At 32.1% G+C, this 15,840-nt stretch overlaps 3 protein-coding genes and 1 non-coding gene across 4 annotated transcripts; 3 read left to right on the forward strand and 1 right to left on the reverse strand.

Moving 5' to 3' along the window:
• The first annotated feature begins 2,392 nt into the window (after positions 1-2,392).
• On the forward strand, positions 2,393-3,602 carry LOC107491621 (citrate-binding protein-like). Its single transcript, XM_016112503.3, has 3 exons — positions 2,393-2,729; positions 2,818-3,197; positions 3,479-3,602. The coding sequence occupies exons 1-3, from the start codon at positions 2,439-2,441 to the stop codon at positions 3,483-3,485; spliced, it is 678 nt and encodes a 225-aa protein (XP_015967989.2). The 5' UTR covers positions 2,393-2,438; the 3' UTR covers positions 3,486-3,602.
• Positions 3,603-4,053: 451 nt separating this feature from the next.
• Positions 4,054-4,249, forward strand: LOC127747847 (U2 spliceosomal RNA). The gene has a single exon (XR_008009794.1). It is a non-coding gene; the product is annotated as a U2 spliceosomal RNA (small nuclear RNA).
• An 80-nt stretch (positions 4,250-4,329) lies between these two features.
• On the reverse strand, positions 4,330-9,394 carry LOC107491615 (sterol 3-beta-glucosyltransferase UGT80B1). Its single transcript, XM_052261386.1, has 15 exons — positions 8,952-9,394; positions 8,570-8,844; positions 8,180-8,328; positions 7,622-7,861; positions 7,359-7,470; positions 7,070-7,240; positions 6,861-6,924; positions 6,605-6,662; positions 6,326-6,503; positions 5,965-6,095; positions 5,680-5,782; positions 5,441-5,517; positions 5,282-5,329; positions 5,042-5,191; positions 4,330-4,864 (listed from the first exon to the last, which is right to left on the reverse strand). Exons 2-15 carry the CDS (start codon positions 8,799-8,801, stop codon positions 4,664-4,666), a joined length of 1,914 nt encoding a protein of 637 aa, XP_052117346.1. The 5' UTR covers positions 8,802-8,844; positions 8,952-9,394; the 3' UTR covers positions 4,330-4,663.
• Positions 9,395-14,034: 4,640 nt separating this feature from the next.
• LOC110281633 (uncharacterized) lies at positions 14,035-14,592 on the forward strand. The gene has a single exon (XM_021144036.1). The coding sequence runs from the start codon at positions 14,035-14,037 to the stop codon at positions 14,590-14,592; it is 558 nt and encodes a 185-aa protein (XP_020999695.1).
• The last annotated feature ends 1,248 nt before the right edge of the window (positions 14,593-15,840 follow it).

Below are 15,840 nucleotides of genomic sequence, written 5' to 3' on the forward strand. Positions count from 1 at the left end.
CTTATGTCTCTGTCGGTAGACCTTTGCGGTCTTTCTTTTTCTTTTTTTATCGACTTTTTGTTTCTTTGGGCCTCCCTGAGTTCTTCAATTTCAATCTGGCCCTGGGCTTTTTCTCGAAATTCTTTCAGCGTTTTCGAGTTTGTCACCGCAATCGCTTCCTGAAACTTCCCTGGTCAGAGGCCGCTTTTGATTGCATGCAGTTGTACTTCGGGGTTAAGATCGGGTATTTGCACGGCTGCTTCTGTGAACCGCGTCATGTATTCTTTTAAGCTCTCTTGCTGCCCCTGCTTGATGGTGCTGAGGTAATCTGAATCTCGTACATAGATCTTTGATGCTGCAAAATGGTTTACAAATAGTTTAGTGAACTCGTCAAAACTTGATATTGATCCTGCGGGCAAGTTAGAAAACCATAATAAAGCAGCTCCATCCAAAAAGGTCGGGAAAGATCTACATAGGATGGGATCGGAGTCGCTATTAAGGAACATCATCGATTCAAACTTCGTGACGTGGATTTTAGGTTCTCCGATCCCCTTGTAGGGCGTTAATGTCATCGGAAGTGTGAAATTCTTGGGCATTTTGAAGCTCATTATTTCTTCCGAGAAGAGATTATTTCGCCGTCATGTTGTTCTAACGTGAGTTTCTCCCGTTTTAACATTCGATTCTGACTGGTGTTCTTCATGTTGATCGGTGTTTTCCTTCTTGCTTTTTCGTTCGTCATTGTTCTGCATTCCGGCCAATAGTTTGGCCATCCGCTGGTTTTCTGCGAGCAGGGCAGCGTTTACGGCTAACAAATCGGCATTAGTGGGGTTATTTGAAGGGGTTGTCGAACGGTCCATCATGGCTTGGTTCCTGCAAAAAGGAGAGAGCGTACAAGGCAGATATGATATTCGTCAGTAAAAAGATTAAGACGTGAGGTTGATGGCCCCACGGTGGGCGCCAATGTTCGTGCAAGGTCACTCTTCTCCGAGCTATACACCAAAGTCTGGGGAGAGACTGTGATGATGACGTATGTCCGAAATGAGGGATGCCTTGCTTAAACACGACTCGAGCGGGGTATCTGCAAAAAGGACTCCGACGCTCAAGTTAGTGAGAGATATTTTCTAAAGATGAGAACGAAGACTACTTATAAGTATATGTGTGTGTTTTCGATATATCCCTTTTACTTAGTGGCTGCCGTTCTTATAGATTTTACTATTGAATTTGTTTACAAGTTTGTTGGAGTGAATCTCGGGTTTAGCCGAGATTATTGGGTAGTTACGGTCATAGTGCGGCTTCGTTGCTTATCTCTTTGTGAACGTTGCAGTTGTGGCCGAGATATGGGTCGTTGGTTCCGATTTTGTAGGGTGCAGTACATATATTTAGTATAGTCGTATTTAAATACTAGTTAGGAGAAGAAGTTGACGCTGTTTAAGTGAATTAACCACCAACTCAAATTGATTAATTAATGAAAATTCTTTATTATAATTTTGTTGGGTATAGGCAAGGGCTTCTGAGTGAGCCCAGGCCTTTTTAATTTAACAAAATCTTTTACAGTTGAGACTTGGAGCTAACAGTAGTATTTACTGCCTCACTGCCTCACAAAAAACTGCACACAGATTCAAATCCTAAGAGTAAAGGCCGTCTAATCCAACTGACAAAAAAAAAAAAATCTTTTGTATAGGCCTTTGTCAATGTAGTTAAATCTACAAAGGAGACCCATTTTCTATTATTGTATTTTCTTTGGACAGGTATTATTGTCTTTTTTAAATTATATATTATGAAAGAAAAAAATAAAACAAAAACTATTCTTATTCAGAAGAGAGTTGGTAATCTGTACTTATGCCAAGTCCACTGCCTGGTTCAACAGATGCTGTCGAAAAATAAAAAGCATAATTGTGGTCAGAATAAAATGGTTAATTATTAAATGTTTATACCAAAATAATAAACAAGTTAATGCTTTGAATTATATTAACTTAGATAGATAAATATTAGAAAAAAACATATTAAACAATTTTTTTTGTTAAAAAAAAATAGTTGGTTTTTAATCTTTTCTTATTCACAAATCACAACATAGCATGCATGGTCATATTGAGTTGGTCTCTTATCCTCCCTTAGGGTGACCATGGTTGAGATATTATTTCCAGTTTTTTTGCAGGCCTTAACCTGCATTATTCCTCACATGAAACTCCAAGAGAAAATACTACATATTAAGACACTGATGATGATTATTGGCAGTGACATATATATCTAATATAATTAACCAAGCCCGTGAATCAGGTTAATTATTATTTCCTTATACTAAACAACAATCTAGGGGTTAGTTGGCTCAACTAATTAGGATAAAATAATAATATGATGATTCATTAATTAGAAACTAGGAGCTATATATGTATCTGCCACTGCTGCTAAAGGTTTCATCATGGCTGTGAAGTGTAGTTGTTGAGCAAAAAGAAAAAAACATGTGCCGCTCATCATGCAATAATTATTCTAGTCTATCTATATCTATATTTTTTCTTCTGTTACTCTGTGTAGATAATTCCTTAGAAGTAGTAGCATATGGAGATCCTACTCTTGGATTTATCCCTGTTCCTTTGACACAAGCAAATTTGAAACTGCAAAAACCATATGACATACCCTTAGACCAAAGGTATAGCTATGAACATGGAATCCATCGATTATGGGTCTACGCCGACGACAAGCCTCATGAACCAACCAGCCGCACTCAACCTCGCACGGAAATTTGTATCTCAGTATGCTTAATTATTTTCAGTATATCAAAATTAAACTCTTTCTGTGTTCTTCCTTGTGTCGCAAGTAAACTCTAATTTAATATTTCAGGGGCTTGACTACAACTCAGGGGTGTGGCAATTTGAAGGGTATGGTTTTGTACCAAATGGAACATCTGGTGCTACAATAGCACAGATCCATGGTGCTGCACATGGTGCTACCACACTTATACTAAGAATATATAATAAGGGAGACATGAGATACTACAGCAGAGATTCAGTGGCTGAAAATCTTTATGACAAGTGGTTCAGACTGAATATCATCCATGATGTTGATGGTGGAACCGTTTTGGTGTTCATTGATGGAAAGAAAAAGTTTCATACAAAGGATAAAGGTCCTGGAGACTTGTACTTCAAATGTGGTGTTTATGCAGCACCTGCTAATATAAGCTACTACATGGAATCAAGATGGAGAGGCATCAAAATTTATAGGTTATAATAATTTTGTTCATTCAATAATAATCCATTGTTGTTAGTATTCTCTGTTTAGTTGATCCAAGATTCAAAATTAAGTTGGTTTGCTCTCGAACCCAAGTTTAATCAACTGGTTGACCATATTATATTATGTCTAATCGAAGCTAAATTATTGGATTATATTATTGTTTGAAATGTTAGCTAATAATTTATTAGCTAACTAGCTAGCCCTTCTCAATAAATTAACACTTAATATTCGGCCCATCTAACGTGTACAAAACTAATGATGAATATTCCAGGATCTGAACTTGAATCTTATTGAGAGCACTTCATGGTGATTGGTCACCATGGTTTTGAAGCATTTGCAGGCCAAAACCTCCATTCACTCAACGACATATGAATCAAGTTATTTCATTACATATTTGAACTTTGAAATTATAGATTTATTCTTAATTAAAACATTTTTTTAGTAGATCATACAATTATGAGTATAGATAGTTAATTAGTAATAACTGATATTGAGTACTTATCCTTGTTATGATTCTTTTACTTGTCGTAGTCTTTGATCAATGTAATTAATATCCTTATTACCCTCTAAACAAAGATGGGCACCAAAGAAATCACCCTTTCAAACATCAAATATATATAGAATCTTATAATCCTTAGTGATCCAAAGATGTGATCTAATTCTTAGGAACTTCAAAATACGATCCAGATTTGTAAGACTTGTATGCTTTGTGTCAAAATAATAATTGGTACAACTTTGAGAGCTATGTTCATTAGAACGTTTGAGATCATGTCCCACATCCGTGGGAAGAGGAACAAGCATCCAAGCCTTTGGTTATAAAAGAACAATTCTTGGACTCTGAAAAGCATACCTTTCTCGGCCTTTTGGCTAAGATCAAGTGTAGTATCTGTTCTTATCAGTTTAATATCTGATATGTGGGCCATTGGCCCACACGATATTAAATTTATTTTTTGAGGGGGATGGGCCATTACAGTAGCTTGCTACTGGGCTTGTCGAGCGTCGCCTAAGCCTTACACTATCGCATGGGCCTGGCGCACCCCACCTATTCAGTTTGAAATATTTCATTTTAACCCTAGAATACAATTATGTTTAACACAAGAATAAATTGAATACATTATAAAGTGAAGAAATTTGAGTCTTCCACAACACAAAATTGATCCATGATAGGAGAACACAAATTAAAAAAAATACATAGGTAATTGCAAACTATGTGCTATAACTAATGAAACCAAGCTCTTATCCTCAACTTCCATTGCTACGGATTCTATTTTTCTTTTGGGATGATGAAATATACATCTTCAATACGTAATTATTAGTCAAACCTTCACAAAAATTTCTTACTGAAATCAATAGAATGCTATCCTCCTATTTTGAAAAAGCAGGCTTAAAGCTCTCATCTAAAAAAATAACTATATAATGAATAAAAGAAAATACTTTACTTAGTGTGGGAAAAAAGCTATACACCACCACAAGGCACACAACACCACTTGGCTATTTGAAGAAAAAACCACTGCAAAGCATTTGGGTGATCCTCCACCGGAGATGGCATTGGGAGCGGTAGCTCAGAAGGTAGATGCCGGTGAAATGCATCAACTGCTGCGGTAACACCATCTTCATCCTTAATCAACTTTGCAACTTCCATTGCTCGAGACTTTACCTGAAGGTTTATTATTAGAATCGAGTGGATCTAACCATTAAATGTAACAGAAACCATGACCATAAAAAAGGACCTGAATTGAATAACCAGTAAATCTAACATTCAAGGAAATATAGATGTTTCCATTTTCAACTTCAATGCTTAGTCATAGATTGTGTAGCTTGGACTCGAAGTTACCTCTGGCTGGAGCATGAACTTTATGGCATTTGATAAATTCTCAAGAGTGAGCTGAGAAATTGGAATTGGTGCTGGACCTAGCCCTTTTTGATATATTCTATCCCCCCAAAAGAATTGATCTCCGAAGAATGGAACGATGGTCGTCGGACACTGTTAGTTATGGTAGTTATATTAGTAATCAACCGGCAGAAATGCTAAGACATAAACACAGTTTCTTATGCTACAATATTGAAACATTACCCCGGCTTTTAGTCCTGTAGCTGTGGTTCCAGCTCCACCATGATGCACCTGCATTTTGAGCAGAAATTAAATTATCTCCAGTTGATCACTCTGGCGTGATAAGCATTTTTTATTCTTTTTCTTTCCCAAATAACCCTGGAAGTGTAAATTTCGACTCACCACGGCGGAACATTGAGGAAACAACCAGTCGTGAGGGCATCCTTCTAGAAGGAAAACATTGTCAGGAACTTCTGTCACTGCATAATGGAACAAAATAACTATCCCAAACACAAGATGGAAGTGACATTGATCATGATCTAATTTCTGAACAAAGTGTAGATGACAAACCAAATCTAATGTGGTATTTAACATTGAGAATTCTGAAAATTAAGGAATAAAATTTGGAGGAGAATGCTTACAGTTCCCGAGATTTCCCCAGCCTCGATCGATGATTCCCCGTTGTTCGGTATCCTTCAGAGCCTCTATTATAACATCAGTAGCTCTTTTAGGATCTTCAAGAGGCTAACAAAGTAAAACACAATACTATCATTTAGAGGACTAACAAAAACTCCCTTTTTTATTATGTTGGATAATAAAAAGCTTGTTTTAAGACTTTATTAATGTTGTGAAGACATTAAAATTGCAGAAAAAACTACTCATTTGTTCATACAAAATGACCCAGTTCAAGAGAAAATCACCATTACCATGCTCCCAAACCCAAAATATAATGGTTTTGAGCCTTTTTGGATCCATTCGACGAAATCCGTGCGTGGTTGATACTTTGCTCCAACGTTTAAGAAACAATAACCAACAACATCAACTAAAGGTCCCCAATCTGTAAAATTTGTTAGATATTTTTAGCAATGGTAAGAAATTTGACAGTACAAAGCATGCTTATCAAACATTTCAAGACAAATAGTGTGCTTTTATCAACAGAACATGAGTATGGAGCAAAAGAGTTCACCAAATTCTACTCCAAGTCAAAAGTTACTATGCAATTAAGCTACTCAAGAAACTAACATGCAACACTAATCATGTTTGTGCTTATTTGATCCATGTCCATACCACTAGGCTTGGGAACAACATGAGGACTCCACATATATGCAGTTGGTAAATGAGATATCGATCCACGGTACATGCTGAAGTATGCAATAGGAGCAAGCTTCAATTTCCTTTTCCTGAAGTCATTAATAATTCCTCGGATCCCCCACCATATCAGAAGATCAACAATTATATAGGACAGCTGGATGCAATGAAACATGATTACTGGTAAACTTCTCCAGCAACATATTACACAATTATCAAAATTCAGAATGCAAACAGTTGTTCAAGAAAAGTACATACCCAGTAACCAGCACTTTGCGGAACACGAGCCAGAGGATGTGGGAACTGATATGTTGGCCTGCCTATTGAGAAAACATACACGTGAGAAGTGATTCCAAGAAAGAATTTAGAAAGAAATATAGGCTTAATGGTTATTATGAATCAGGAATCATGGAATCATCTGTATCTTATGAAACCAATATAGCCTTAGCCTTCTATATCAAAAGTAAATAACATAAATTTCCACTTAATGATCAGTATTATGACTTTAACTTACGTCCAAGGCATCGTGAAGAATATGTGTATCGGCACTCCAAGGGCTTCAGCAACATGTACATGTCCTACAAACCATGAAATATGATTCAGTTCATCTCTTATGAATTGGAGAAACAATACACATGTAAATGGAAAAGAAAGAAATGAAAACAAATGGCAAAGTATGAAATGAAGAAGAACACAAAGTACAATAGGCTTCTAACCACTCACCACAAGCGGTGGGATTCGCAATAATAGCCTGAGCTCTGAAAGGAACGCCAGTTTCCAAATCAGGTGCCGTGCATGCCGGAAGAAGAGAATCAACTATGGCCTTCAGCTGCTTTCTTTGAATAGATATTTCAGTCGGACCGGAAGGGATTAAACCTTTATTCCTCACCATATCTAGTATAAGAAAAACATAGTATAATTTCAAGGACCAAGGATAGAAAATATTGCATCAAAGTATTAAACTATTAAGTGGAGAGGTTCATGATTGGTAAATACTGCATTAAACTCTTACATGCTGCCAAAGCACGAGGATCGCCACCCAAAGGATAGAAATCTACACCAGCAGACTTTACAAATGTGTCGAAATCGGCATGTGTTGCCAGCCTAACATGGTGACCATACTCCTGCTAGAAATAATAAAGTATGAGTTCCGAAAAGTTGACAATCTGGATAGAGTTCATTGAAAGTAGTTGGAAATATCGATTGCATCCTCCGAAATAGATCATTGTCACACATGATCTCATGAAAGAATTGGTCAGGAATATTGAAACATGCCTGAAGTTTTTTTGCAATGGCCAAAAAAGGTTGTACATCGCCTCTAGTTCCAACCGCAAGAATGACAATTTGCAGCTGTGGAATTGATTTTTTTGATTCAGAAATAAGACTTCCACTCAATGTTGAATCTTCAAAAGATTGAAACTCCAATAATTCTGATGCAACAGGTGCACTTTTCTCTAGATCAACTTCAACAGTCCCATCATTTTGTATTCTCACTAGGTTGGCAATCAGTTTTTGCTGAGAAAATTGAAAGAATTTAGCAACTCTAATGCATAAATCACAAATAAAAGGAGAATTTCAAGAAGAGAGCTATGACATGCTACATATTTTAAAATATAGATTTCATATTCTTAACAGAACAAAATAATAATATCAAAATGTAGAGTCAGCTCCTAAGCATGATTATGCAGCATATACATACAAGTAATTAAGTATTCTTCAATATATACTTGAAATAACACTAACATCTAAGCATATAACTTAAATTAGACTAAAAATGCACAAGCACGAACATGAAAATCAAAACGATGTAAATAAGATGACACTTATATGTACCTTGTCACGCTCGGACAACCTGTCCAATATTAGTTCATGCCTCGGAGATCCCCATTTTTCCATCATTGATCTAGTAAGCATAACTTCATGACCAGAAATAAGCAGGTTCCTCTCAGTTCCAGCAGTCTCCCTGGTGAAATGCTCCAAACCTTCAAGAACAATATTTTTCAACTTTTTATACTATGTCATAGCATCAAATATGCTTGCCATTCATACATACTTAAAGATATAAATGTTAGTTCAACCGAAAAACATATTGAAGAGAAGACATGAAGCAAGAACACAGTCCATAACCTACATTACAACAATTCTAGTGCTTAATTTACAGTCATCAACTACCTAATAGGACTAACAAAAGAAACTTTTGACAATAATCTGATGAGAACTAACCTCCTCGAGGCGAAGAGCCAACTTTTGATGATCTCTGGCCTAGATGATCCTCACATTCCTCTTCCTCTTTACAAGAAGTCGAATCAAACCGTTCATCTGGAAGCTTACTCTCAGCTATAACCAATCCATTGTCACTCATTCTCCTGAGATCTTTATTCTGTATGCTAACAAAGCCTTCTAAAAATTCCTTGGACAAGTATCCAATCCCATTGGTATTACTGCTCATTCCCATAATCTGTATTTTCAACTCTCATTCACTTTTTCTGGTTCTAACTCTGCCAATTCCATAAACAACAAATAAACCCAGCAACCAAACTATAGCACCCTCTAAACACACTTCACTAAAGAGTAAATTTTTCTTCTTTTTTCTTATGTATCAAACCTTTACTAAGCTCACAAACCCATAAAGTACTTCAAAACCAGTTCCATGGCATCTGAACATTCTCCATCTCCACTTTTAGCCCTTTTTTTCAATCACCCTATAACAGGTGGCAAGTGGGGGATCAAAAAAGACCAAACACAACACTAAATAATTGAAAGCTTTATACAACCCACCAGTCAATCAAGCACAAAGAACGTTCGGTAAGCATAAAGCTAAAGACTTTTTCCAATTCTAACCTTGACCCAGCTCTATCAAGCTATACCATCACTTTCAGCACAAAGAACAAGAGAGAAAGCTTCACTTAACTGAAACAGGGTGGCATCTGAAGAAGAGATTGCAGCAGAATGGAATCATAATAACTTTATTCGCCAGTGACACCAATCATGGCATTGCCACTTGCTTCAACTCAAGTACCCAAAAAAAAAAAGACTGGAAAATGGAAACCATTTCAGTGTCAGAAACATAACAGCAACGAAGTTAGGATTACAAAGATGTCAATTTTTGTGAAGGTGACCCTCCATTCTTCGAGAGAGGAAAACAAAATTCCCTGTAAAAGGAAAAAAAGATAATATCTGAATATATTTATATATATTAAATATCAACCATCAAATTAATTATTGTATATTTGAATATATTTATATTTTTTAACCAAATAATTAAATTTTTCATAATAAAATTTATAATAGTATAATAATTTTTTTAAGATGTTAAATATGTATTTTTATATAAAGTAACTCAATTAAGATATTCATAAAGTCATCGATCTTTTTTTTTCAGATGGAAAAAAAGACACCAATATAGTTGAATATTTAAGGTGCTAAATATCTTATACATTTCTTGTAAAGTCACTTTATTTAAATATTCCATCTTTATAATTTACGTGTGGGGCATGGACCTTAATTTGTGGGGTTATTAATGTTAATAATGTGGATCAACACTCAACACTGAACAGAGCTTCGTTGGCTAAAGTTCCAACGCCCATGGGAGTCAAAGATTATTGTAAATAGAAAATTAAAGTCATACTTTAATTCTTTTAATATAATTCCATTAAATTAAATTTAGAGCTTTATGAACAAGTCACATAGTGGTGAAACTTGTTAAAAATAAAACCATAAGGAAAAAAATTTTCATAGATAAAATTATGTATCCAGTATTTTAAAATTCTATGTTTCCGTTAAAAAAAAAAGTTTTATTTTTAAATTTTTAATCAAGTGTCTTTCCAAAACTTATATTTTTTTTTCCTTTCCAATAGGTGAGGGAGAATAAGACAAAACAATATAACAAAGAATATCATTCATCAATTACTAAATATAGTATCAAAGCTAACATCAAATCAATTTGAATCTAACTTTTATAATAAGAAAATAAAAAATACTCTACTTACATTAAAATAATTAACTTTCAAATCAACAACTATGTGTTTGTAATTTTGTATATATTCATATACATTAATTCACAAATATTTTTAGTTAGATAATTAACTAATAAAATAATCATATCTATTATAATAGAATAATTAAATTTGTAATAAATTAATATTTAAACTTATTTGAAGTAGTATAATAAATTTTTAATAATTAAATTTATTTTTAACAATATAATAAAAAAATTATAAAATATCAAATACATAAAATATTTTTATGCATAATAACTTATTAATAACTATTTTTTGCATATATTCAATTTTTTTGCAATAAAATTATCATATATATATATTAGAGAGAAAGGAATTAATATGAGAATTTCTTATAGGTACCCGTTATAGTTGTGACTTATGACCATGGGTATCATGGGTGAGAAATGATCTTAGTGCAGTGTCCGAACGTACATGCAAAACAAAACAAAATGAATGTTAAAAAGTCTTTTATTTTAGTTTTTAAACATTTTAAATATTTTATTTTAATTTTAAAAATTTTAAATAAATTTAATTTTATTTTACTGTTAAATTTGATATGAATAATTAGTATATTAAAAGTTAATAATGTGATTTTAGTATATAAATAAAATCAATCTACTAATAATTATTAGTGTTCTTGCTGAGTTTATGAAATTATATTAGTATAAATTTTTTTATTTTATATCCACAGACGGCGCCAATTAGTATAAATTTTTTTATTTTAGAATATTAATAATTAATTGATATGATTTAAGATTTTTTTTTACGAAAAAAGAACTTCAAAAGAAAAAGTGATATAAGAAGGTTTTAATTATATTTTTTTAATATCAAAAAAAGATATGGCTTAATAATAATAATGTTAATATCCACATCACTCATCTTGTTAATTATTTATTTATTTGTATAAATTTAACGGTAGAACAATATTAAATCGTTCAAAAAATTTTAAAATAAAAATTTAAAATATTAAAAACTAAATTAAAATTTGACCAAAATATTAGAAATCAAAATAGTATTTTAGTTTATTATTTAATAGGGTAAAGTGTTAAATTGATTTCCTGTATTTGGGTCAATCATATTTTGGTCCTTAAAGTTAAAGTATCCGTCCTATTTGAATCTAAAAATGTTTCATTTAGTTTTACTGTAGTCTTCCGATGATGTCAATGTTAAATAATTACGAAACTCAGTTTTCAGATAAGAAAACTTGTATAACCAAACTCTTCGGTGGCCGAGTAGAGTTTTCCGTAGTAGAAATGACAATGGCCTTGTCTTCATCGCCACCGACGAACTTTACCATAGAAAGTAAGTTCTCGCCAGTATTTTCCATGTGCTTGAACCAAAGCTAATGGTTTGTGGTGATGCATTGCTGATGATTCTGTACCTCTTGAATTTGTACATCTCTTCCAAAAAATGACATTAAAATTTAGTAAAAGGATAATATTAATTATACAAATACAATACTTTAAATTTTAAAAACTAAAATAGAATTAAACCTAAATATAAAAAACTAATTTAACACTTTATCATATTTAATTAATATTGCTTCCTTGTAAAAGTCAGAAAGATTATTAATTTAATAAGAAAATAAAGCACATCGGGATCTCTAAAATTAGTAATATCTTACATGACTTATCAAAATGAGAACTAGAAAAGTAGGATATACATCATCTCTTTTGACTAACATGTCACCAAGCAAATTAAATCATTCTGCAAATATATATAGTTTATATTGGATTCTTATTAACTAAGTTACTAAAATATCCAAATAGGAGATTCGAGAAAAAAAAAACTTAAAAATGACCTTTTGATACCCATAAATATATAAATAATAATGTTCTTACATTTGACTGCAGTTTTTTCTTCCAATAGTTTTAATATGTATTAAAGAATATACAAATACAATACACACAAGAAGACTATGATGTACACGCAGCAGAGAACAAAATAACAAGTAAATATTTGGAAAACTTCTTGTTTTTTTTTCCTATGAAGCTTCGACGACATATTAATTATTATTTTGGTTATGCGCACTTATCAGTTACTACTTAGATCATAAGTCCAATATTGTACATGAATTGGTTTAGTGAAAACTACAAATCATCATGCATTAGCCAGCGATAATATACCCAAAAAAAATTAAAATAGGACAATATATATTTAATTAAGTTTTACTGCCATTTTATATTTCCATACAGTATTAGTACTTTAATATTTTAACTGATGACTCTAATGAGCTAATTCAAAAAATAGTTAATATATGAATAAATTTATTTTTCGGCCCGTTGAGGACCTTTTTTTTTCCGCATGAGTTAATTCTTTTTTACATAATACTTTTCCTGTTTTTTTTCATCTTGGTTCTGAGTTGTGACACCGTAGTACTTGAAACTTTTTTAATTAGTATTTTCTTTTATTGTCGTAAAACTCACTTTTGAATCATAAAAAGGCCTAACATGGGCTTGAATCAAAGTCCTTTCCCCATTTGTTTTTGCCTTTTTTTCGTTCGAACAACAAAATTCTCGTGACAGAAAAACATATTAGAATTGGCCGCTCTAACCAACTGAGTTAATAGGGCATTTGTGCTTGAAAATGTTACTCATAAGTGATAACATAGATTTCACAGTTAAAATGTAAATATTCAGTTAGTTACCAGACTATTTTCTTGTTAATTAAAATGTTTTTTTGGTTTTCCATGGTATTTCCCAATCCGATAAGTCAAGGACTAATCCGTCGCGAATCTGAACTTCATTTAAGGATCTGTCGCTAGCCAATAAGTTGCTACATGCATAAAGCGAAATTCGAACCCCCGACACTTGATTATGTAATCAACTTCTTTCTTCTGTTTTTATTTCGTTCTTTTTTTTTCCTTGCTAAGAGGTGCAGCGGATTCAAATCTTAGTTCTGTCTAAAAAATTGATATATGGAACCTGTTGAAAAGGAAAAGGGGTGTGTGAGTTTGTAAGGGTATTTGACCAAAAAAAAAATCTTAAACTTATGAAAGTTTAACAATATTCAAAAGTATAATCAAATCTCATTTAATTTATGAAAATTGAGTAAGGTTGAAGCTAGTTTATTTTATTTATGTCATAAACATTAACGATTTGTTTGGGCACTATCTTCGAAAATTTTTTTAAATGATATTTTTTTAAAAGATTTTTTACAAAATAAAAGTGATTTTATATTTAAACATCTCATGTAAAAAGATTTATTTATCAATTATGTTTGAATAAAATAAGATAAAAGTACTTTTTTATTCATTTATTACGTGAAAAATATTTTTTTTAATATTTCTTAAAAAAAGATGTAAATCGTAATTTCTCAACAAAAATATTTTTTTTCTAGTGTTTTTTATCATTAAAAATTTACTAAACACAAAAAAAAAGTATTTTTATTAAAAAAGTATTTTTTATCGATTTAATAACGTCCAAACAAGTATTAAAATATTCTTATTCTTATAAGATTATATAATATTGAATTTAGAAATTTGAATTTATTTAAAAACAAAAAGCTATTGTAACAATATTTCAAATCCAAATCCAAATCTCCGCGAGATCCTGCATCGTTATACAAAGGAGAATAACACACTCGTCTAAATAAAACCAATTAACCCTACTCAAAAAAGATAAAACCAATTAACCCTACTGAAAAAGATATGGGTGGAGTTATCAATGGGCAGGCATACATCAAGATATGTTGAATCAAATTACAAAGCGGTTCCATTCATACAATGAATACCTTCAACTTCGATTCGTTTGCAAGCAATGGAACTTCAATATTCCACTGATTCCCAGTGGCAACAAAGTTCCATGGCTGCTATTACCTATTGCTACTGCTGCTGCTAAAAATTCTTTGAAAGAGGACGACATCTATGATAATCAAGAAGAAACTCTTGACATCCGTAGTCTTGAAGAGAAGGAGATTTACCATCTCACGTTGCCAGAGCTGCAAAATAACTTTATTCGTGGATCTTGTCATGGATGGTTAATAATCGTATCAATAAATGAAGGCACCGTACGAATGTTAAATCCATTTACAAAGGTTTGTTTCGATCTTCCTCCAATTTCAACTCTTCCTGATGCAATTATTGATACTCATGGTGACAAATGTACTCTTAGTTTTGAGGATAGGGTTGGCACTCTAGATATGATTTTCATCCATAAAATCAATGTTTGGAAGGTTATTACAAATTCAGCTCCTAATAATGATAATTACAATGGTTTAGGGTTTAGGGTTTTACAGGCCCAATGATCGGAGATGGATCAAGTTTCCAACAAGTCATGAGGACATTATGGATGTGATATTTTTTAAAGAGAAGATATATGCAGTGGACTATGACTTCCAATTTTGTCCAATATAACTATTTGATTGGTTGTGATGATGGAAGTTTATTGATGCTCGTAAGACATGTTAGTTTGGCGAGGGGATTTAAACGGTGGCAGGATTATGAGACTATCAAATTCGATATTTATAAATTGAATAAAAAGGCAAAAGTATGGTCAAGAATATATGACTTAGAGAATTATGTATTAATAGTTGGATTCAATTCTTCAATTCAGAAATTAGCGGACAGTTTCAAAGGAAATAAGATCTATTTTACTGATAATATGTTTGGATTACACGCAGATGATGATGTTTGGCGCCATGACATTGGCATCTACAATTTAGAAGATGAGAGTTGTAAGAGAGTATTATCAAATGTTAATTTTTGTTGTTCTCCTATTTGGATATTACCTTAGTTTAATCTTTTTCTTTTTTTTCTGGATTTTTTATTTGTACTTTTGGATCAAGACATGTTTGCCTCTTTTTTATTATTAGCATACAAGTTTGATATATAATGGTGAGATGTGTTTAATTAGTTTAGTTAAATATCATTTATTTGTGTGCATATTGACGGTTTTCTCATAAATTATAATTAGAATGAAATTCATACAATATGCAGTAAATAGTTATTTATCAAAGATTTAATCCTGACAAAACTAATTATAAAAAAATTTATTTGACGTTGTACACATAAAATCATTAAATTTAAATCTTGTGACATTTATAAAAAAATTTTGGTTTTTGTTCGGTCAAACAACTAACAAAAAGTCTAATGAGCTAATAGGCTATTTATAATATTATATTTATCTTTGGTGAAAAGTAAAAAATACAACATTCTTTAAAAATTAATTTATTATAAAAAACTAGTAAGGAAAAAATATCATTTTTAGTGTCAATCTTTTCTGTTTATGCCATTGCTGTTGGGGATAAAATTGGTTTACTTCTAGCATTTTTTAAAAAGACTAAATCTCAATTTTCAGATAACAAGGATAAAATTCTCTCACCCTCCAATCAAATTGGACTTCTTTCTAGCCTAATTTTGGATATCCATTATTTGTGCTCATTTAGGTCACTGGTTCAACCAATGAATCACAGTTATAATTAAATAAAAATATAAAATTATAAAAATAAAATTAAAATTAAAAATTAAATGCATATTTTTAAAAAAATATATTA

The sequence above is a fragment of the Arachis duranensis genome, chromosome 5 (assembly GCF_000817695.3).
Source record: "Arachis duranensis cultivar V14167 chromosome 5, aradu.V14167.gnm2.J7QH, whole genome shotgun sequence".
In the NCBI taxonomy this organism is placed as follows: Eukaryota; Viridiplantae; Streptophyta; class Magnoliopsida; order Fabales; family Fabaceae; genus Arachis; species Arachis duranensis.

Coding starts and splice junctions, on each gene's coding strand:
- LOC107491621 (XM_016112503.3), top strand. CDS start 2,439: ATGTGCCGCTCATCATGCAATAATTATTCTAGTCTATCTATATCTATA. Junction 2,730..2,817: donor GCACGGAAATTTGTATCTCA/GTATGCTTAATT, acceptor TTAATATTTCAG/GGGCTTGACTACAACTCAGG.
- LOC107491615 (XM_052261386.1), bottom strand. CDS start 8,801: ATGGGAATGAGCAGTAATACCAATGGGATTGGATACTTGTCCAAGGAA. Junction 8,329..8,569: donor TGGCTCTTCGCCTCGAGGAG/GTTAGTTCTCAT, acceptor TTGTTCTTGAAG/GTTTGGAGCATTTCACCAGG. Junction 6,504..6,604: donor CGCAAAGTGCTGGTTACTGG/GTATGTACTTTT, acceptor CATTGCATCCAG/CTGTCCTATATAATTGTTGA.
- LOC110281633 (XM_021144036.1), top strand. CDS start 14,035: ATGTTGAATCAAATTACAAAGCGGTTCCATTCATACAATGAATACCTT.